This window comes from Ranitomeya imitator, chromosome 2 (genome assembly GCF_032444005.1).
Source record: "Ranitomeya imitator isolate aRanImi1 chromosome 2, aRanImi1.pri, whole genome shotgun sequence".
NCBI lineage: Eukaryota > Metazoa > Chordata > Amphibia > Anura > Dendrobatidae > Ranitomeya > Ranitomeya imitator.
In genome coordinates this window covers 453,907,292-453,931,562 of record NC_091283.1, presented here as the reverse complement: position 1 = coordinate 453,931,562, position 24,271 = coordinate 453,907,292, and the positions used below count along the sequence as shown (strand labels likewise).

The following is a 24,271-nucleotide window of genomic DNA, read 5'->3' as shown; positions in this document are numbered from 1 at the left end:
CTGCTGCATCTGAAAGAAACTCATCTCTGCTGCATCAGCAAGGAACTCATCTCTGCTACATCTGAAACTTTGCACTGCTGCATCTGAAAGAAACTCGGCTCTGCTGCATCAGCAAGGAACTCATCTCTGCTACATCTGAAACTCTGCACTGCTGCATCTGAAAGAAACTCATCTCTGCTGCATCAGCAAGGAACTCATCTCTGCTACATCTGAAACTCTGCACTGCTGCATCTGAAAGAAACTCATCTCTGCTGCATCAGCAAGGAACTCATCTCTGCTACATCTGAAACTCTGCACTGCTGCATCTGAAAGAAACTCAGCTCTGCTGCATCAGCAAGGAACTCATCTCTGCTACATCTGAAACTCTGCACTGCTGCATCTGAAAGAAACTCAGCTCTGCTGCATCAGCAAGGAACTCATCTCTGCTACATCTGAAACTGCACTGCTGCATCTGAAAGAAACTCAGCTCTGCTGCATCAGCAAGGAACTCATCTCTGCTACATCTGAAACTTTGCACTGCTGCATCTGAAAGAAACTCGGCTCTGCTGCATCAGCAAGGAACTCATCTCTGCTACATCTGAAACTCTGCACCGCTGCATCTGAAAGAAACTCTGCACCGCTGCATCTGAAAGAAACTCGGCACTGCTGCATCAGCAAGGAACTCATCTCTGCTACATCTGAAACTCTGCACTGCTGCATCTGAAAGAAACTCAGCTCTGCTGCATCAGCAAGGAACTCATCTCTGCTACATCTGAAACTCTGCACTGCTGCATCTGAAAGAAACTCAGCTCTGCTGCATCAGCAAGGAACTCATCTCTGCTACATCTGAAACTGCACTGCTGCATCTGAAAGAAACTCAGCTCTGCTGCATCAGCAAGGAACTCATCTCTGCTACATCTGAAACTCTGCACTTCTGCATCTGAAAGAAACTCAGCTCTGCTGCATCAGCAAGGAACTCATCTCTGCTACATCTGAAACTTTGCACTGCTGCATCTGAAAGAAACTCGGCTCTGCTGCATCAGCAAGGAACTCATCTCTGCTACATCTGAAACTCTGCACTGCTGCATCTGAAAGAAACTCAGCTCTGCTGCATCAGCAAGGAACTCATCTCTACTACATACTGAAGAAACTGGTCTATGCTGCAACTGAAAGAAAAAACCTCATCTCTGCTGCATCCAAAAAAACTAATCACTTGGCATTCTGAAAGAAACTCCTCTCTGCTACATCTGAAAGAAACTTGGGTAAGCTGCATCAACAATAAACTCAGCTCTGCTACATGTGAAAGACACACTCTGCTGCATCTGAAAGAAACTCGGCTCTGCTGCATCCAAAAAAACTAATCACTCCGCATTCTGAAAGAAACTCCTCTCTACTGCATCTGAAAGAAACTCGGCTCTGCTGCATCCATAAGTTTCTGCTATACCTGAAAAAAAAAACCTCACCTCTGCTGCAACCTTAAAATTCACCTTTGCGGTATCCGACAAACTCAGCTGTTGAAACTGATAGAAATGTGCATCAACCAGAACAAACTCGTCTCTGCCGTGTAGGACACACGCCCGACTCTGCTACACACAGGCCGATCGTTTGCCACAGAGCAGACAGAAGACACAATCGCCATGATGTCACGGGAACGGTTGGGCCAAAATGTAGTGCTGGGGAAAATGTAGTGCTGGGGAAAATGTAGTGCTGGGGAAAATGTAGTGCTGGGGAAAATGTAGTGCTGGGGAAAATGTAGTGCTGGGGAAACAGAGCTCGTGCCTCCATGATGGCACTAGGACCATAGGGATCTGGCGGGTCGGTGGCACTGGGCACTGGAGGGGCGATTATATGGGGAGATTGCTCACTATTGTGCGGGAGAAACAAGCCAGTAACACAAATCAGTAGCAATAAAGCCACTCTTCATTTACATAAAGCTTTTAACCGATGAAACTGAACCCGGCAGCGCCGGGAGGAGCCGGATCCAGGTCCAGTTCTGCTGACAGGGCACTTTCCCTTGGCTGGCAGACTGAATAAAGCTGGGCGATTAACCTATTTACTGCTGGAGCAGAGATGCTAATCCAATTCAATAAAATCTGTCAAATATTTACTGAACGCAATTTTATCAATTCTGAGCCTATGTGAAATCTTTTCAGACACTGACAGCAAGCAGAGATCTTACAAATGGCAACACACTTAAGGCATAGAATATGCCAATACTCCACGGGTTTTTATAGGTCACCTAAAGCTGTTGTCTAGATTTTCTTTTTTCTATAGTAATAGCCCCCATCCAGCAGTATGTTGTGTCTGGTATTGAAGTGCAATAATGCGGACAACCAGTGAACAAGACCGCTGCAGCCTAAAACCGCCAATATTCCTTGGTATTCTTTCCATAGATTCAAATAATTGTTAAGTTAGCAAACACATTGACCTCCTGTTGGATCCGCTCTAGAACGAGTCACTTACTGGGCTGATGCTGTAGTTTTGATAAAATCAATTTTATCTGCTGTAGCTCTACAAGTTCTCTGAATGTTGAGAGTTGTATAACCCCGCACACATCTCTGATTGGCAGCTTTCTGACTATGCAGTGTACACAGAAATCTGCCAATCAAGAGGAAGACCAGAATAGAACAGGATGAAGATTATAGCGCACTGATGAAACCAAACATGGAAAGAGATACAGGCCCTAGAGCTATGAGAAAAACCTGGATGGAACAGGATGAAGATGCTGAAGCACTCATGAAACCATACATGGAAAGAGCTAAAGGCCCCAGAGCTCCGAAAAAGATCTGGATTGGACAGGATGAAGGTTATAGAACACTGATGAAGGCATACATGGAAAGAGATAAAGGCCCCAGAGCACCGAAGAAGATCTGGATGGAACACGATGAAGGTTATAGAACAATGATGAAGCCATACATGGAAAGAGATAAAGGACCCAGAGCACCGAAGAAGATCTGGATGGAACACGATGAAGGTTATAGAACAATGATGAAGCCATACATGGAAAGAGATAAAGGACCCAGAGCACCGAAGAAGATCTGGATGGAACACGATGAAGGTTATAGAACAATGATGAAGCCATACATGGAAAGAGATAAAGGTCCCAGAGCACTGAAGAAGATCTGGATAGAACATGATGAAGGTTATAGAACAATGATGAAGCCATACATGGAAAGAGATAAAGGCCCCAGAGCACTGAAGAAGATCTGGATGGAACAGGATGAAGGTTATAGAACACTGATGAAGCCATTCATGGAAAGAGATAAAGGCCCCAGAGCACTGAAGATCTGGATGGAACATGTCATGATGAAGGTTACAGAACACTGATGAAGCCATACATGGAAAGAGATAAAGGCCCCAGAGCACTGAAGATCTGGATGGAACAGGATGAAGGTTATAGAACACTGATGAAGCCATACATGGAAAGAGATAAAGGCCCCAAAGCACTGAAGAAGATCTGGATGGAACAGGATGAAGGTTATAGAACACTGATGAAGCCATACATGGAAAGAGATAAAGGCCCCAAAGCATTGAAGAAGATCTGGATGGAACAGGATGAAGGTTATAGAACACTGATGAAGCCATACATGGAAAGAGATAAAGGTCCCAAAGCATTGAAGAAGATCTGGATGGAACAGGATGAAGGTTATAGAGAACTGATGAAGCCATACATGGAAAGAGATAAAGGTCCCAAAGCACTGAAGAAGATCTGGATGGAACAGGATGAAGGTTATAGAGAACTGATGAAGCCATACATGGAAAGAGATAAAGGCCCCAAAGCACCGAAGAAGATCTGGATGGAACAGGATGAAGGTTATAGAGGAAGTGATGTAACCATACATGGAAAGAGATAAAGGTCCTAGAGCACTGAGGAAAACCTGGATGGAACAGGATGAAAATGCTGGAGCACTGATTAAATCAATCATTGATTCAGATAATTAAGAGCCCTAAATAACATAAAACATGTCACAAAATAAAGTTCGTAGAGCTTTGAAAAAATTAAATAAGCCACAAAACAAAAGTTCTAGAACACGGAAAAAATACAAATAACACGGGAAAAGACACAAGAAAGTAAGACCAAACACAAAAGATGAAGATCTGAGAGCCAAGAAACCCATTTACACACGACACAGGATGAAGGTTCTAGAGCACTGAAGAAGCCCGACATCGAACAAGCCACACTGGTTGCCACCAGCGAAATGACAACAAAATGTTATCATGGTGAATGTCCATTATTCTCCCTAACACAGGACTTTCACTGGGACACAGAAAATAGTGTCAGTAAATCCAACAAACAAGTCCATCTCCTAGCCTAATGCATCACCACTGGGACCAGAAAATCCATAGCCAGGCCCTGGAGCACAAGTGTCCGGCTTTCAGCATGAAATACAGTAACCTCTGAGCCCATTCACCAGTGCATCACTGTCCACATACGGGAATTTACCAGCTGCCCTAACCCTGCCCCTCCCCCGAATCCTGACCCCATGGCGCCATTTCTCATGCTGCTGTTGTATTTGCATTCATAATTACACCTCACCACGGGAAATAATGACAAATTATCACCGGGTTTATGCCAGAGAATGGCGCAGGAACCTGGCACACTGTTCTTTATGGCAGTAGAGTTCATTTGCCGTCGCTGAATAACAGGCCTCCTCTGCTTCCTGTAATCTGGTTATATAGCAAATGAGAAATCAATGGAGGGAAATTGGGGGACGTCGGAGTCTAATCCTGACAGATTGCGGGGGAGCTCGGCGCCTGTTTTTATATAATTAGTACAGTCTTTAACTCCAACTAGGTGTATTGGGGGCCACAGAGGTGACAGGGGTCCTGCTTACCGCACTGCAAATACAGCAGACCCCAACGCCCTATATTCTAGTAATAATAGGCGCAACTACACCATTCATGCTTCAATCCAAAATCATGATAAAAGTCCTGTTCCCCTCTCAGCCCATGAATTCCTCAAAAAGTCCCTTTTATGTATTTGCGTAAGGACCATCCCTTTCAGGGGGCAGATAAGTGTCTTCTGCTGAACATCGCATTGACATGAGAAATGTATTGGAAGATCCCTGGCAGATCCAACTTATTTTTGCAGCATCTGCTGTTAAAGGCTTCTTCCCAACATTTATAATTATTCAGCTTTTGGGGGCCCCACCAGTCCCAAGAACAGGCTCTGAAGCAACGGCCTATTCTCAATGGGACTCCCGGACATAGCCATGTAACAGGGCTGTGGAATCGGTAAGCCAAACCTCCGACTCCTCAATTTCCATGATACCGACTCCACCAAAATGGGCTCCGACTTCATGACTCCACCAAAATGGGCTCCGACTCTGACTCCACAACTCCGACTCCACAGACCCTTCGGCTCCGACTACTCAATTTCCATGACACCGACTCCACCAAAATGGGCTCCGACTTCATGACTCCACCAAAATGGGCTCCGACTTCATGACTCCACCAAAATGGGCTCCGACTCCATGACTCCGACTCCACAGCATCGGGCTTTTACTGGCAGTCCCATGAAGAATGAATGGAGCTGTGGTGCACGTGTCCAGCCACTGATCCAGGGCATCTCACAGACCCCTTTCTTGGGATTGAGGCAGTCTAAGTTGTCAGACCCCATAGATCTACAAGATATCCTGTAAATAACCCCTTGTTCTGATGTGTATGACCACTACAGACATCGGGTTGTCATCAATTATAGCCGGATCTGTCAATTGTCTGCAGATAAATATCTCATGTTAATGGCAAGCTTTATTTCTATCTGGGATAGCTGGGTAACAACCAAATGTTATGGTATCCATCACTGATCCATCAATAATTCAAACATGCCTTAAAGGGTTATCCCCTTCTTCAGAGATATTTTTGGAGAGTGCTTGTAAAAACAAGCAAGTTTGCAATTTACTGCTAATTAATATTTAGAGCTGTTCTTGAGATATTAACATTTTTCTTTTCTTTTGTTTACAGCTCGTTGCCTAGGAAACTGACCACTGTTGCCGTCTGGCTTATAAATGCTGTGCTGCAGGTGGCCGGGTTTAGGATGGAGCAGCGCACGCTCTAGCGATTCTTGCCAGCTTCAAAACACTGCTTACAATCTCAATAGAAAAGAGCTTGTAAGCACTGGACATGTTCTGCAGTCTAGCAGCAGTGGTCGGTATCCAGGGCAACGCTATGTAAAGAAAAGAAAACTGTTAACATCTAAAGAACGGCTGCAAAATTTAATAAGGAGTAAAATGGAAAATGTCTTGTATTTACAAGCACTATCTGACAATAACCATCTATGGGATTAACCCCTTTAATAAGGAAGTCCAGCTTTGGTGCAATTTGAGGCTCCTGGGCTGCAATGCAAAATCTGTGACATACCGCTACCTACCATGTGCCATTTATAATCTTGGGGTCTCCTTATTTGGCAGAGGAACGTCTGGGCCCCATCTGGTACCATAGCGAAGCTGAGAAGCCCGGTCTATGTCTACAGGCCCAAGGAGTCAATAAACCAAAGATCTCACCCCATCTCCAATGCTTTCATTTTTCCAGACTCCTTTATAAATGGCCAATAATTAGAAAGAAATTACATTATTAGATTTACTGATTTTTGCTGTTTTATTTTTTGCACAGACTTCGATTGAAAAACATAAAATATATTTATATTATTAACATCACTTATCTTGGCTAAATTCTGATAAAAAATGAATACATTTCATTATACAATATTCATGACAGAGAGGATAATTTTTACAGCTGGAGCCGGAGTTAGTACATGTCTAACAACTTTGACTTTCGTTCATTGAAATCCATACATATGAGTCAAGTGGGCGGTCTTACTGAGTGATTGACAGTCTTCCCTGTAAGGCGATGTGCACACGTAGAATGATCCACTGCGGATTTTTCCGCAACGGATTTGATAAATCTGCAGGGCAAAAACGCTGCGTTTTTGCTGCAGATTTATTGCGGATTTACCGCGGATTACGCTGTGGTTTTACACCTGCGGTTTTCTATAGGAGCAGCTGTAAAACCGCTGTGGAATCCGCAGAAAGAAGTGACATGCTGCGGAATGTAAACTGCTGCGCTTCCGCGAGTTTTTTTCCGCAGCATGTGCACAGCGTTTTTTGTTTCCCATAGGTTTACATTGTAATGTAAACTCATGGGAAACTGCTGCGGATCTGCAGCGTTTTCTGCATCGTGTGCACATACCCTAAAACTGTGGATGCAGAGATAGCTGTCAATCACTAGTAGTAGGACCGCCCACTGGACTCCTATACATACAAACACCAGGGATTTCAATGAAAAAACTATTTTACTGAAACATTTCCCATAAAAATGTCTATTTTATTCATTGATATCTGTAGTGTTGATTACGTGAGTCCAGTGGGCGGTCCCACTAAGTCCTTCCTCTATGTGCATGGAGAGAGCAGTCAATCACTAGTAGGCCCGCCCACTGGACTCATGATACAAACACCAGGGATTTCAATGAATAAAGTACAAATTGTACTGAATATTTCCAAACAAAATCTATATAAGTCTGCTCAGCTTCTCCTTTATACTATGCTGTTCACATATCGGACTGCAAGTACAATGTGAAAGGTTCCCTTTAAGGGGATAGTTCTGGATGTGAAAGACATGGCTGCTTTCTTCCAAAAGTCATTACTAAATCTGGTCTTGAAGTTCAGTTTTACAAAAGTTAATAAAGCCAAGCCATAATAACCGATATGACCAAAGGCCAGGTGTGGCATTAGAATGGAAGAAAGCAAAAAAGATCCTACAAAACGTCTTTGAAAAAAGAAAAAGTGGACTGCCCCTTTAAAATTTTGGGCTCGTTAACCCTGGAGGCACAGAGTATATAAGCAGTGAAGAAATGAAGACATAGTGACCGTTGCTATAGGGAAATCAAACTATCAGCCCCAGCAACACAGGAAGCGGTGAAAGGAATCAATGATCTACATCAGGCTGTCGGTATGAAATGGTGGAAAATAATCCCGAAGAACCACAGTCAGCGCCGGCCCCTCCGCGGCCAGGAGGAATGATTTATGGATCGAAAAACCTGATGACTGGGATATGGTTCAAGGTAAGGAAAGAGAAAAGGTCTGTGCTTCATCCGGAGGATGCGGCCTAAGGACCAGCAGATGACTAGTCTCCTAACTCCTCCTGACCACCATGAGACCTTCACCTACACATATCCATTTAATGATCAATGAGCACGGCGATTCTGGAAATGATCGCTTCCACCAACCAGGGCTGTGGAGACGGTAAGCCAAACTTCCGACTGCTTAATTTCCATGACACTGACTCCGACTCCACAGCCCTGCCATCAACACTTCCATTTGGTGAGGGTTTTAACGCGGACTACCTTGATAATGTCAGGCTCCCTTTGTGCAGACCTCTGTGGGTCTCCATGGTAACAGACTACAAACACACCATGTAGTCTGATCCTGCAGTCATGTGTTACTCCAATCACTCCACCTTCTTCTGGTATCTTGTAGTGGAGTAACGCAGGACCAGACCACTCAGAATTTGTAATCTGTCACCATGGAGACTCATCGGTCAGCATAGGAGGCGTACAGTGGGGAAAATAAGTACCGGTATTTGGTACACGGCCGATTTTGCAAGTTTCCCCATCTACAACCAATGGAGAGGTCTGTAATTTTTATCATAGGTAACTTCGACTGTGAGAGACAGAATCTAAAAATCAAAACCAGAAAATCACATTGTATGATTATTACATCATTAAATTGCATTTTATTGCATGAAATAAGTATTTGATCACCTACCAACCAGCAAAAATTCTGACTCACAGACCTGTTAGTTTTTATTTAAGAAGCCCTCCTACTATGCACTCATTACCTGTATTAATTACACCTGTTCGAACTCGTTACCTGTAGAAAATATACCGGTCCATACACTCAAACCAACCTCTCCACCATGGCCAAGACCAAAGAGCTGTCTAAGGACACCAGGGACAAAATAGCAGACCTGTACAAGGATGGGATGGCAATTGGCAAGCAGCTTGGTGAGAAGGCAACAAGAGTTGGCACATTTATTAGAAAATGGAAGAAACACAAGATGACTGTCAATGTTCCTCAGTCTGGGGCTCCATGCAAGATCTCACCTCGTGGGGTAAGGATGATTCTGAGAAAGGTCAGGAATCAGCCCAGAACTATCAGGGAGGACCTGGTCAATGACCTGAAGAGAGCTGGAACCATAATATCAAACATTACCATTAGTTCCACACTACACCATCATGAAATACTGCAGGGCACACAATGTCCCCATGCCCACGCCAGCACATGTTTAGGCCTGTTTGAAGTTCACCAACTTCGTGACTGGGTCTTCCAGCATGACAATGACCTGAAACACACAGCCAGGACAACTATGGAGTGGCTCCGTAAGAAGCAATTCAAGGTCCTGTATTGGCCTAGCCAGTCTCCAGACCTGAACTAATAGAAAATCTTTAGAGGGAGCTGAAAATCCCAACAGATCCGAAACCTGAAAGATCTGGAGAAGATCTGTATGGAGGAGTGGGCCAAAATCCCTGCTGCAGTGTGTGCAAACTTAGTCAAGAACCACAAGAAACTTCTGACCTCTGTAATTGCAAACAAAGGTTTCTGTATCAAATATTAAGTTCTGTTTTTCTATAGTATCAAATACTTATTTCATGCAATAAAATGCAAATGTAAGTGGGAAAACTTGCAAAATCGGCAATGTATCAAACGCTTATTTTCCCACTGTATGTAGTCTAGTGTGCACTGCAATCAGTAGGGACAACCCAATGTTCTCAGTTCTAGAACAGATTATATTACAAAGCCTCATTAATATCCTATTAATGTAAGAATGTCTGGATCTTGCTCTGTTTAAAGAGTCTGTAATATGGATAATTCCTGTTATTACAGTGTGAATGAATAAAGTCAATTCTCTAAGGAACCGGTCCATTAAATTATGCGTCACCATGTTTGCCAGGAACAAGAGATGAAGGAATGAACGTGTGTGATATTTTACATGGGGCCCTTTAAGAGTTGTAAATTTCTCGCAATTACCAGATTTAACAGGGTTACACTTTATAACATATATATTTACAGAAATATAATCTGCATTCAAAATTGAGTTGTTTTTTAAAAGCAACTCATAACTAGTACTGATCCTGCGTTACATCCTGTATTATACTCCAGAGCTGCACTCACTATTCTGCTGGTGGAGTCACTGTGTACATACGGTACATTACATTACTTATCCTGTAGTGATCCTGAGTTACATCCTGTATTATACTCCAGAGCTGCACTCACTATTCTGCTGGTGGAGTCACTGTGTACATACATTACATTACTTATCCTGTAGTGATCCTGAGTTACATACTGTATTATACTCCAGAGCTGCACTCACTATTCTGCTGGTGGAGTCACTGTGTACATACATTACATTACTTATCCTGTACTGATCCCGAGTTACATCCTGTATTATTGTATTATACTCCAGAGCTGCACTCACTATTCTGCTGGTGCACTCACTGTGTACATACATTACATTACTTATCCTGCACTGATCCTGAGTTCTATCCTGTATTATACTCCAGAGCTGCACTCACTATTCTGCTGGTGGAGTCACTGTGTACATACATTACATTACTTATCCTGTAGTGATCCTGAGTTACATACTGTATTATACTCTAGAGCTGCACTCACTATTCTGCTGGTGGAGTCACTGTGTACATACATTACATTACTTATCCTGCACTGATCCTGAGTTCCATCCTGTATTATACTCCAGAGCTGCACTCACTATTCTGCTGGTGCAGTCACTGTGTACATACATTACTTATCCTGTACTGATCCTGAGTTACATCCTGCATTTACTCCAGAGCTGCACTCACTATTCTGCTGGTGCAGTCACTGTGTACATACATTACTTATCCTGTACTGATCCTGAGTTACATCCTGCATATACTCCAGAGCTGCACTCACTATTCTGCTGCTGCAGTCACTGTGTACATGCATTACATTACTTATCCTGTACTAATCCTGAGTTACATCCTGTATTATACTCCAGAGCTGCACTCACTATTCTGCTGGTGCAGTCACTGTGTACATACATTACATTACTTGTCCTGTACTGATCTGAGTTACATCCTGTATTATACTCCAGAGCTGCACTCACTATTCTGCTGCTGCAGTCACTGTGTACATGCATTACATTACTTATCCTGTACTAATCCTGAGTTACATCCTGTATTATACTCCAGAGCTGCACTCACTATTCTGCTGGTGCAATCACTGTGTACATACATTACATTACTTATCCTGTACTGATCCTGAGTTACATCCTGTATTATACTCCAGAGCTGCACTCACTATTCTGCTGGTGCAGTCACTGTGTACATGCATTACATTATTTATCCTGTACTGATCCTGAGTTACATCCTGCATTATACTCCAGAGCTGCACTCAATATTCTGCTGATGCAGTCACTGTGTACATACATTACTTATCCTGTACTGATCCTGAGTTACACCCTGTATTATACTCCAGAGCTGCACTCACTATTCTGCTGGTGGAGTCACTGTGTATGTACATTACATTACTTATCCTGTACTGATCCTGAGTTACATTCTGCATTATACTCCAGAGCTGCACTCACTATTCTGCTGCTGCATTCACTGTGTTCATACATTACATTACTTATCCTGTACTGATCCTGAGTTACATCCTGCATTATACTCCAGAGCTGCACTCACTATTCTGCTGATGCAGTCACTGTGTACATACATTACATAACTTATCCTGTACTGATCCTGAGTTACATCCTGTATTATACTCCAGAGCTGCACTCACTATTCCGCTGGTGCAGTCACTGTGTACACACATTAGCTCTAAGCCCTATAAAGTGCTACTGTAGAGTAACCGGGGTCCTGTGACTCCTATTCACCGTATCACATGAGCAGCTTTCCCTATAGAGGTCTATGGTGGTCTGTGGCAGGTATGGGAAGACCCAAGTAAGTCGCACTCTCTTCCATCTATAACTCTATAGACTTTAATAGGGACAGCAGCTATCATCAGTTGACAAACAGGATTAGTGGGATCTCTGTTCTCCCCCTAGGTAATGGTCCCAGAGATCGTGCTTGCACCCAGCAGGTATTTCTGGAAAGGCACTCTATATATATAATTGTCTAAGGTCCACTTCCATATGTTTGTCTGTCACGGAAATCCCGCGTCGCTGATTGGTCGCGGCCGGCTGGGCGCGACCAATCAGCAACAAGCACAGTCAGGCCGCGAATTGGCTCCTCCCTACTCCCCTCCAATCAGTGCCCCCTCCATACTCCCTCCAGTCAGCAGCATCAATAGTAAAAACATATAATGTTAAAAATAATAATAATAATTAAAAAATTATATTCTCACCTTCAGGCATCGGCGGCAGACTTTTCCGCTCCTCACGACGCTCCGGTCCTAAGAATGCATTGCAGCAATGACCCCAGATGACGTAGCGGTCATCACGGGTTATTGCCGCAAGGCATTACTGGGAACGGAGCATCACAAGGAGCATCGCTAAAGGCCTGGGCTGGATCCGGGGGCCGCCGGAAGGTGAGTATATAACTCATTTTTATTTTAATTCTTTTTTTTTAACAGGGATATGGTGCCCACATTGCTATATACTACGTAGGCTGTGTTATATACTATGTAGGCTGTGTTATATACTGTGTGGGCTGTGTTATATACTGCGTGGGCTGTGCTATATACTATGTGGCTGTGCTATATACTACGTAGCTGTTATATACAGCGTTGGCTGTGTTATATACTGCGTGGGCTGTGTTATATACTACGTGGCTGTGCTATATACTATATAGCTGTGCCATATACTCCGTGGGCTGTGCAATATACTATGTGGCTGTGCTATATACTACGTGGCTGTGTTATATACTACGTGGGATGTGTTATACTGCGTGGGCTGTGCTATATTCTACGTGGCTGTGCTATATACTATGTAGCTGTGCTATATACTATGTAGCTGTGCTATATACTACATGGGCTGTGCTATATACTATGTGGCTGTGCTATATACTGCGTGGACTGTGCAATATACTACGTGGCTGTGCTATATACTACGTGGTCTGTGCTATATACATGGGCTGTGCTATATACTACGTGGGCTGTGCTCTATACTGCGTGGGCTGTGCTCTATATTACGCGGGCTTTGTTATATACTCCATGGGCTGTGCAATATACTACGTGGTCTGTGCTATATACTACGTGGGCTGTGTTCTATACTACGCGGGCTGTGCTCTATACTACGCAGGCTTTGTTATATACTACGTGGCTGTGCTATATACTACGTGGCTGTGCTATATACTACGTGGCTGTGCTATATACTACGTGGGATGTGTTATATACTGCGTGGGCTGTGCTATATACTACGTGGGCTGTGCTATACACTGCGTGGGTTGTGCTATATACTGAGTGGGCTGTGCTATATACTACGTGGGCTGTGCTATATACTACATAGGCTGTGCTATATACTATGTGGCTGTGCTATATTCTACGTGGCTGTGCTATATACTACATAGCCATGCTATATACTACGTAGCTGTGCTATATACTATGTGGCTGTGCTATATACTGCGTGGGCTGTGCAATATACTACGTGGCTGTGCTATATACTACGTGGTCTGTGCTATATACTACATGGGCTGTGCTATATACGTCGTGGGCTTTGTTATATACTATGTGGCTGTGCTATATACTACGTGGCTGTGCTATATACTACGTGGCGGTGCTATATACTATGTAGCTGTGCTATATACTACGTGGCCGTCCGTGAACAATCAGCAACAGGCGCAGTCCGGCTGCGAATTGGCGCGGAATGCAAACCACGCTTTGCTAATTGGTCGCGCCCGGCCAGCCAAATCCTGTGTATTCATTGCATTATTCTGAAATCTTCATAAGTAAACTACATACATATTCTATTATTTTAAATAGCAAAAAAAGGGGACCTAAAATATAACATTTAATATACCTATTAAAATCACGTGACACAACATATATGAACACACATGTTTTACAAACAACCGGTTAAACAATTAAAAGAGATCAAAATATGGTACTACAAGCAAATAAAGGTGTTACGGATACAAAAAAAACCCTACACAGCTAATAAGTTTTGTCCAACCCAGCAAAGAAGCCAAGAAAATTTTTTTTTTACTGATATTGCTGTCTGTACCAATATACCTTTGCTCAGATATGTGAAAACGAATCAGTACCACTGATGATCACCATAGTATACCAGCAAAAGTAAAGACAAGGGGTGCAGTAATATAAATTGGAAAAATCTCACCAATTGGTAAAGATGCCACATGGAGGATGCAACCTGCCATTCAGTCAGTCAAACGATCCAACAAATCGATACATGACTCCTTAAGGTACCGTCACACTAAACGATATCGCTAGCGATCCGTGACGTTGCAGCGTCCTGGCTAGCGATATCGTTCAGTTTGACACACAGCAGCGATCAGAATCCTGCTGTGATGTCGTTGGTCGCTGCAGAAAGTCCAGCACTGTATTTGGTCGCTGAACTCCCTGCAGACATCGCTGAATCGGCGTGTGTGACACCGATTCAGCGATGTCTTCACTGGTAACCAGGGTAAACATCGGGCCGCGCTTAGTAACCTGATGTTTACCCTGGTTACCAGCGTAAAAGTAAAAAAAAAAAAAACACTACATACTTACCTTCTGCTGTCTGTCCCTCGGCGCTCTGCTTCTCTGCCCTGTGTAAGCCCAGCGGCCGGAAGGCAGAGCGGTGACGTCACCGCTCTGCTTTCCGGCCGCTGTGCTCACAGTCAGTGCAGGAAAGCACAGCGCCGAGGACAGGCAGCGGAAGGTAAGTATGAAGCGTTTGTTTTTTTTACTTTTAGGATGGTAACCAGGGTAAACATCGGGTTACTAAGCGCGGCCCTGCGCTTAGTAACCCGATGTTTACCCTGGTTACCGGCATCGTTGGTCGCTGGAGAGCTGTCTGTGTGAGAGAAGCAGAGCGCCGAGGGACAGACAGCGGAAGGTAAGTATGTAGTGTTTGTTTTTTTTTTACTTTTACGCTGGTAACCAGGGTAAACATCGGGTTACTAAGCGCGGCCCTGCGCTTAGTAACCCGATGTTTACCCTGGTTACCAGTGAAGACATCGCTGAATCGGCGTCACACACGCCGATTCAGCAATGTCTGCAGGGAGTCCAACGACCAAATAAAGTGCTGGACTTTCTGCAGCGACCAACGATGGCACAGCAGGATTCTGATCGCTGCTGTGTGTCAAACTGAACGGTATCGCTATCCAGGACGCTGCAACGTCACGGATCGCTAGCGATATCGTTTAGTGTGACGGTACCTTTACACACAGGGAACGCGGCCATGTTCCAGGCTATACCTGAATACAAAGGAACAATATCCCTGGATCTAAGGACAACACAGAGACCGTGACCTATTAATTCGACCATGATACATCATAAGGAACCCATTATCCGCTGCTAGAATCGTAGTTGACGCCAACCTAACATGCAGCGCCACATCTGGTACTTATCTCACAGAATATGACATTTTGGTAAAATTTGCTGCCGCCTGTAGGAACCCACTGAGTGACAGCTGCCTTATTTTTCCAAAATGACTAATGTCATCCCAATATTTATTTGCTGGTGGACCAAAATGTGGCCACTGAACAGAATGGACACAATGGGCACACCGACAAGATTGGCTTTCCCATTGGTTGCAACTGATGAGGGCTCTTAATGGAAAGATTCCCACTTTCCACCCCATGATTGGGATGTACCCTTCAATATGTTAAAGGTAAGGATCCAAAACAGAAGATGGAGACCACATCATGGTGCCTACTCACCTCACAGTCTAGATCTTGTGGGCTTAGTCAACGCGCATAACCCATCTGCGGGGCTGCGTCGGCGACGCACCACACAACGCAAACAAAAACGCAACAAAACACACGCTAAAACGCTGCGTTTTGCGACGCATGCGTCCTTTTTTGCCGAAAAAAGGACGCAAAAAAAATGCAACTTGCTGTGTCCTCTGCGCCCTACGCTTGCGGCAAAAAAAACGCATGCGTCGCAAAACGCAGCACAACGCATGTCCATGCGCCCCCCCATGTTAAATATAGGGGCGCATGACGCATGCGTCGCCGCAGCGTTTCCCGACGCTGCGTCGGGAAACTCTAATGTGAACGTAGCCTAAGAACAGTAGCACAAAACTCAGGACCCTAGTCATTTCAGCTAAAGCTTGTTACCTTGTACATGTGACGTAGGTGACACTTTACAATCACATTTCATCATTTACTGAGGATCCTGCTGCTACAGACAATAAAAAAAAAATCTTTGTACCCTACTTTATAGTGGAAACATGAATATTTGTTTCATCAATACACAGCTACACACTTGACCAAGTAGGCATTCTGGCCTTTTGCAGAGAATTACAGGCTACAGAGAAAAAAGATCAAAACTATAACTTTCCTTAAGATAGATTCCATCACCATGTTTCCACCACCATAATCCCCTATACATATTTGCCCTCAGAGATGTAGCATGAAGCTCCTGAGACTCACTGGAAAAGCTCCAGTGTCACCACCTACCATGGATCTATAATAAGGGTTTGTCCTTAAGTAGGATAATAGCTTTTGAGCCCCTCAGGCACCAGGACTTAGGTGGTACTGCTACCTCTGCACCCTTTCTAGCTATACTTATCTTCTAGCTTCGTGTCATAAAGTCACATGCTATCACAACCTAGCTATACTCCTTTTTAATCCTTGGTGCAGAATGACCCTCATTGCTTACTTTCGTTTTTAATTAAGATGCTAGACAAGTGGCATGGGTCCAACCTGAGCGGAGTCACCCAACTTCACTAGCTCTGTAGTATTCACAGATGCCACTACTTTGGTATACATGGCCTTGGTTTCAAGGTTAATGCTTGAGGATGTAAAGACTTTTTGGCTAAAAGTTCATACTGAAATTGAGAAAGTCAGCATTAGGTACAATGTCTCTACAGCTAACCCATCAACGTTAGCTTTGAGATCAAGAAATCCTCAATCTAAAGATTCTTAAAGTAGAGTTAGGACCCATCTGTGCTAGTGATCGGTGGCAGTCCTATCTTCCACCTTAAGCCCCTAATACATCTTAGGTAGCTGTCAGACATACAATGGTTTCGCCGATCATTTCTGTGTTCTCTACAGAGAGCTGCTGAAGGACTTCTCTGCTGGCTACTTATCTGGGAGAACAAAAGGGTCAGCAGTCATTAGACCATAGGCTGAACCTAACGATATCAACAGGTTAGTATACAGTAATATGTATGTGAACTTTTACCAATTGAAACCCCTGGAGATACCCATGTCCATACAAGAGCCAAAAATAGTTTCGCCACCATGGACCTATAGATAATCGTCATGGGTCCTCATTTTGGCTAAATTGCCTTATTCTGCATTATTCCATTTTTACAATATTTTACCAAATTACGGTAAGTAAAAAGAAATATTAAAAATAATGTTCGTATTTTCTAGGTCAACAGTTCTCTTTTTGTTCTTCACTGAATAAATTACAAGCTCATGTCTATGAGAGAGTCAGGAACTCGCACCTTCCTGAGCTGTTTCACACCACCTGGTGCTCCGCAATGAACTACATTGATTAGTGCTTGGAAATTTGGGTCTAATGTGGCGTTCTGTTCTATGAAAACCCCACCACGTAAAGCTGATCTTCAGCTAAAGAAATCCCCTAGGGAGAAGAATCTTGTGGTCATTCCAAGCCAAGGAATGTTCTATCATGTACTGGCTGATGAACAGGGAGACGGCTAAGGCCCCACATGATTCCCCGTCAGGACAGATGCTGAATGTATTCTCCACACTAGAAAATGTCTTCAGCTTTCTCGGCACACATGAGATCCAGCTGTGACGTTGTGGATGTTTTCAATGGAACGTTCCCCCCTTTTGTGTCTACAAATTGTGGGATGGACCAAATTCACAGACAATATTGCCTCCTATACTCTCCCTCTACTGCTCAAGAGTCTTATGAAAGCCTTAGGCTTAAGTCACAGCAAGAAGCAACCATTGTATGTCCAAATATGATAGAAGAAACGTTACATGGACGTCTTAAGATGTTGCAGGCAGAGGATTTCTGAAGAAAACAGGCTCACAATGGATTTCGGACTGTAAGAATGGACAAAGAATTGTGCTATCCAACTTGAGGAAGGCATTGTTGGGGTGTGGTAGCCAAGATGCATATAGATGATAGATAAGGAATGAAACTAAATTAAACTAATTAAAATGGAAGATAGAAAAACAGCTATAGTTTACCCCAAAAATCAGAAACTCAATATTTCTAGCTATGTAGGATAATGGAAAAAGTCAAAGGGGGCTCAATATGAAATAATGGAAGAAAAGAAACCTTCATACCAGCACAGAGTGGGTTAAATCTTCTAATAAAGAAAAAACCTTAATTGAACATGAGCTAAAGACAGATTATGGGCAGACACATATCCAAATGGAGACAAAGCTCAGAGAAGTCATGAAGGACAACACCCTCAATCTGGGTGATCACCTCACTATAAGGTTCAAAGCTATGAACAATGTAATGGTATCCCAACCTCCCTTCAGTTATTAACTCCCATGATAGGTTACATTCATGTAATGCTTCTTCTACGATGACACCTGACCATCAGTGGTCACTGGCTTGATCCTCAAGGTTCCATCGCGCATAATAAACAAGTGAATATCAGCATGTTTAGGTTGGAAATATACAGTAGCGAGGAAATAGAAGATAATGCCTCCCTTCTCATACATGTTATGTGTTCTGTACAACAGTTTGATATCTACTAATATAAAAGGCTTCATGGAGGACACCATGAGCCAACAATAAGACCTTTATAGTACCTGTCATATGTTCTGGACAGACTCCGGTATCTGTAAACTGTAAGGTTTATGGAGATATGGGCTGGGCAGGAATCTACAGGACCTCACAACATTCTGATCTTGTCATCAACTGAACCCCAGTTTCCACAGGCTTCGATCTGTTCTGGTGTTCAGTATGAACATCTGGTGCCAAATGTTTCTACAAAAGTGTTTTACACCACCAAATAGGCCACCCTCTATCTCAGAGTCTTTCTTTGAACTTGACAGGCCCTATGATTTTAATACTGAACCCAAAATTTGGTAGCCAGATTTCCTGGGATATCGTGAAAAGCCCTGTGGTCCAATACACCCCAAAAATCAGACATCACTCTTAGAAGACCACACTTACATCTAAGCCCCCCACCACTGCTGAGTCTACCACTCATGTGCCAATAGAGTTGTACACCAATTTTCCAATTTTGCTAGCCCTATATTTTCTTCCCTTTCATAATTGTCTTATAATTGGGGTTTTCAACTTTAAAGCCAAAGTAACATAGGTCTGTGATTGTTACTGTACCCCACTATGGAGTTGGCTTTCCTATTTGACATACTTTCTGAATTCATAAGTGTACACCAATTCATCTCCATAAAATGTGCCCCTTGCTGTGTGCTCCCCACTGCTGTACTGGACCCCTGTTATCTTTTCTGTGTGCTACCCAATGATGTACTGGACCCCTGTGCCACAAAGTGTGTGTACGCCACTGATGTACTGGACCCCTGTGCCCCTTACTGTGTGTTCCCCACTGATGTATTGGTCCCCTGTGCCACAAAGTGTGTGTTACCCAATGATGTACTGGACCCCTGTGCCCCTTACTGTGCGTTCCCCACTGATGTATTGGTCCTCTGTGCCACAAAGTGTGTGTTACCCAATGATGTACTGGACACCTGACACAAAGTGTGTGTACCCCACTGATGTACTGGACCCCTGTGCCCCTTAGGCTATGTGCACACGTTCAGGAATTCATGCAGAAAATTCGGACATTTCTGCCAGATTTCTGCATGAAATCCGCATGCGGTTTTTGCGCGTTTTTTTCCGGACATTTCCCAATGCATTAGACAGTGGGAAAACCGCAAAAAAAAAACGCAAAATTAATGAGCAGGTTCATTATTTTTCCGCAATGCGTTTTTCATAAAAATGATAGGATGCTTAATGTATGCAGATTATTTGCGGTTTTATAGCGTTTTAGGCTATGTGCACACGTAGGAAATGTGGTGCAGAATTTTCTGCACTAAATCTGCATCTGCAGATTTGATGCAGTTTCTATGCAGTTTCTGCGCAGTTTCTATGCAGTTTCTGTGCAGTTTCTGTGCAGTTTCTGTGCAGTTTCTGTGCAGATTCTGTGCAGATTCTGTGCAGTTTCTGTTCAGTACAATGTAAATCAATGTGAAAAGAAAAAAGCTGTGCACATGGTGCAGAAAAATCTGCTGCAGAAACGCTGCAGAACTGCACAAAAGAAGCGACGTGCACTTCTTTGAAATCTGCAGCGTTTCTGCGCAGATTTTTCTGCACCATGTGCACAGCTTTTTTCTTTTCACATTGATTTACATTGTACTGTAAATCACAGTGCAGTTCTGCAGCGTTTCTGCAGCAGAAAAATCTGCTGCAGTTATTCACCAATTCTGCACTAAATCTGCATCGTGTGCACATACCCTTATAGTGCAAAAACGCTAAAAAACCGCAAATAATCTGCAACGTGTGCACATAGCCTTACTGTGTGTTCCCCACTGATGTATTGGTCCTCTGTGCCACAAAGTGTGTGTTACCCAATGATGTACTGGATACCTCTGACACAAAGTGTGTGTACCCCACTGATGTACTGGACCCCTGTAGCCCTTACTGTGTGTTCCCCAAAGATATACTAGACCTCTGTGCCCCTTGCTGTGTGCTCCCCACTGTTGTACTGGACCCGTTTACTTTTCTGTGTGCTACCCAATGATGTACTGGACCCCTGTGCCCCTGGCAGGGTGTACTGTGTGTACATTACTGATGTATTGGACCCCCGTGTATACCCCACTGATGAATTGGACCCCGTTCCCCTTACCGTGTTCCCCACTGTTGTTTTGGACCTCTGTGCCTCTTGCTACACGTACCCCATTGATGTATTGGATCCCTGTGCCCCTTACTGTGTTTTCCCTGCTGATGTACTGGACCCCAGGCTGTGCCCCTGGCTGTGTGTACCCCAATATGGTATAGGACCCCTCTGCCACTCTCTTTGTGTACCCCATTAATGTACTAGACCTCTTTGTCCCTGGCTGTCTGTACCCCATTAATGTATTGGACTCCTACGCCCTGGCTGAGTACTACCCAATAATGTATTGGACCCTGCGCCCCTGGCTGTGTGTACTCCATTGATGTACTGGACTCCTTTGACACTCTCTGTGTGTACCCCATTAATGTATTGGACCCCTGCGCTCCTGGTTGTGTGTACCCCATTAATGTACTGGACCCAGTGCCCCTGGCTGTGTGTACCCCATTAATGTATTGGAATCCTGCGACCCTGGCTGTGTGTACCCCATTAATGTACTGGACTCCTGCGCCCCTGGCTGTGTGTACCCCATTAATGTATTGGACTCCTGCGCCCCGGCTGTGCGTACCCCATTAATGTATTGAACTCCTGCGCCCCAGGCTGTGTGTACCCCATTAATGTATTGGACTCCTGCGCCCCTGGCTGTGTGTACCCAATTAATGTATTGGACTCCTGCGCCCCGGCTGTGTGTACCCCATTAATGTATTGGACTCCTGCGCCCGTCTGTGTACCCCATTAACGTACTGGACTCCTTTGCCCCTCTCTGTGTGTACCCCATTAATGTATTGGACCCCTGCGCCCCTGACTGTGTGTACCTCATTAATGTAGTGGACCCAGTGCCCTTCTCTGTGTGTACCCCATTAATGTAGTGGACCCAGTGACCCTCTCTGTGTGTACCCCATTAATGTAGTGGACCCAGTGCCCCTGGCTGTGTGTACCCCATTAATGTAGTGGACCCAGTGCCCCTCTCTGTGTACCCCATTAATGTAGTGGACCTAGTGCCCCTGGCTGTGTGTACCCCATTAATGTAGTGGACCCAGTGCCCCTGACTGTGTGTACCCCATTAATGTAGCAGACCCAGTGCCCCTCTCTGTGTGTACCTCATTAATGTAGTGGACCCAGTGCCCCTCTCTGTGTGTACCTCATTAATGTAGTGGACCCAGTGCCCCTCTCTGTGTGTACCCCATTAATGTAGTGGACCCAGCACCCCTCTCTGTGTGTACCCCATTAACGTAGCGGACCCAGTGCCCCTCTCTGTGTGTACCCCATTAATGTAGCGGACCCAGTGCCCCTCTGTGTGTACCCCATTAAGTTAGCGGACCCAGTGCCCCTCTCTGTGTGTACCCCATTAATGTAGCGGACCCAGTGCCCCTCTCTGTGTGTACCCCATTAATGTAGTGCACCCAGTGCCCCTCTGTGTGTACCCCATTAATGTAGTGCACCCAGTGCCCCTCTGTGTGTACCCCATTAATGTAGCAGACCCAGTGCCCCTCTCTGTGTGTACCCCATTAATGTAGTGCACCCAGTGCCCCTCTCTGTGTGTACCCCATTAATGTAGCAGACCCAGTGCCCCTCTCTGTGTGTACCCCATTAATGTAGTGGACCCAGCGCCCCTCTCTGTGTGTACCCCATTAATGTAGCAGACCCAGTGCCCCTCTCTGTGTGTACCCCATTAAGTTAGTGGACCCAGTGCCCCTCTCTGTGTGTACCTCATTAATGTAGCAGACCCAGTGCCCCTCTCTGTGTGTACCCCATTAATGTAGTGGACCCAGCGCCCCTCTCTGTGTGTACCCCATTAATGTAGCAGACCCAGTGCCCCTCTCTGTGTGTACCCCATTAAGTTAGTGGACCCAGCGCCCCTCTCTGTGTGTACCTCATTAATGTAGCAGACCCAGTGCCCCTCTCTGTGTGTACCCCATTAATGTAGTGCACCCAGTGCCCCTCTCTGTGTGTACCCCATTAATGTAGCAGACCCAGTGCCCCTCTCTGTGTGTACCCCATTAATGTAGTGGACCCAGCGCCCCTCTCTGTGTGTACCCCATTAATGTAGCAGACCCAGTGCCCCTCTCTGTGTGTACCCCATTAAGTTAGTGGACCCAGTGCCCCTCTCTGTGTGTACCTCATTAATGTAGCAGACCCAGTGCCCCTCTCTGTGTGTACCCCATTAATGTAGTGCACCCAGTGCCCCTCTCTGTGTGTACCCCATTAATGTAGCAGACCCAGTGCCCCTCTCTGTGTGTACCCCATTAATGTAGTGCACCCAGTGCCCCTCTCTGTGTGTACCCCATTAATGTAGCAGACCCAGTGCCCCTCTCTGTGTGTACCCCATTAATGTAGTGCACCCAGTGCCCCTCTCTGTGTGTACCCCATTAATGTAGCAGACCCAGTGCCCCTCTCTGTGTGTACCCCATTAATGTAGTGGACCCAGCGCCCCTCTCTGTGTGTACCCCATTAATGTAGCAGACCCAGTGCCCCTCTCTGTGTGTACCCCATTAATGTAGTGGACCCAGCGCCCCTCTCTGTGTGTACCCCATTAATGTAGTGGACCCAGCGCCCTGGCGGGTACTCACACATAGGCATGGTATATGAAGGTCCAGCCCCGGGGTCTCTCCAGCACATTGTACAGGAAATTCTGCAGCTTGCGGTAGAAGGCGTTGCGTTTCGGGGGCTTCCCGGTCCCGGGCACTGCTGAGCGGCTCTTGCTGCTGAGGATGCTGCTCCTCTTCGGGTTGTGGTCGGAGCCGTCTATCAGCAGAGCTCCGTCCCTGCTGCACTCCGGGGCCCCCGGGTCCAGACCCACGAAGCCCACCTTTAGCTTCTTCTCCCCGGTAGGGCCGGGGTAGACCCCCCCATTGCGGGATTTCTGCACCATGGTCAATGAATAGGACTTGGGGGTCTCACCGGGGCTCCATGCTGAATGGGGGGCAGACCGAGGGGGTCTCTCCAGGTGGGGGGCTCATATCCCTGCTATATGGGGAAGGTGGGGGGCTATGACCAGTGCTGCTGCCGATGGCTCAGTGATGAACACGGAATCTCCGCAATCCGCTCTCCGGAGCCCGGCTCCTCCTACACGGGCGGCCCCTCACCTCCCTCATTAACCCCTTGTACCGGCTCCAGTGCAGACTGCACACCACACACAGGGCTGCGTTATTTATTACTACAGGGAGGAGCCTCTCAGTCATGGAACCCCACCCCAGTGCTAGAAGCACACTGCTAGGGTCACAACCAGGGCTGCAACTGCTGCAGAACCTCTCTAACTACAAGCGGTCAATCATCACATTAATCTGCTAGCAAACTGCCAATCATCCCCTATACCTGCTAGCTGTTAGGCATCCTGCAAGTCTGTAAAGTCTGTCATCCACAATGT

General features: G+C 45.2%; 1 protein-coding gene across 9 annotated transcripts in view; it reads right to left on the bottom strand.

Moving 5' to 3' along the window:
* KCNQ2 (potassium voltage-gated channel subfamily Q member 2) overlaps positions 1-24,065 on the bottom strand; it is a 127,410-nt gene extending 103,345 nt beyond the window's left edge. For 4 of the 9 annotated variants that reach the window (XM_069751123.1, XM_069751127.1, XM_069751124.1 and 1 more), the window contains exon 1: positions 23,475-23,974. In XM_069751123.1, the coding sequence (XP_069607224.1) occupies positions 23,475-23,776 (302 nt within the window). In that variant the 5' untranslated portion in view covers positions 23,777-23,974. Of the gene's footprint in view, positions 1-23,474 lie in introns of all 9 variants that reach the window. The other 5 variants (XM_069751129.1, XM_069751121.1, XM_069751125.1 and 2 more) reach the window with 3 other exon arrangements.
* Between the last annotated feature and the right edge of the window lie 206 nt (positions 24,066-24,271).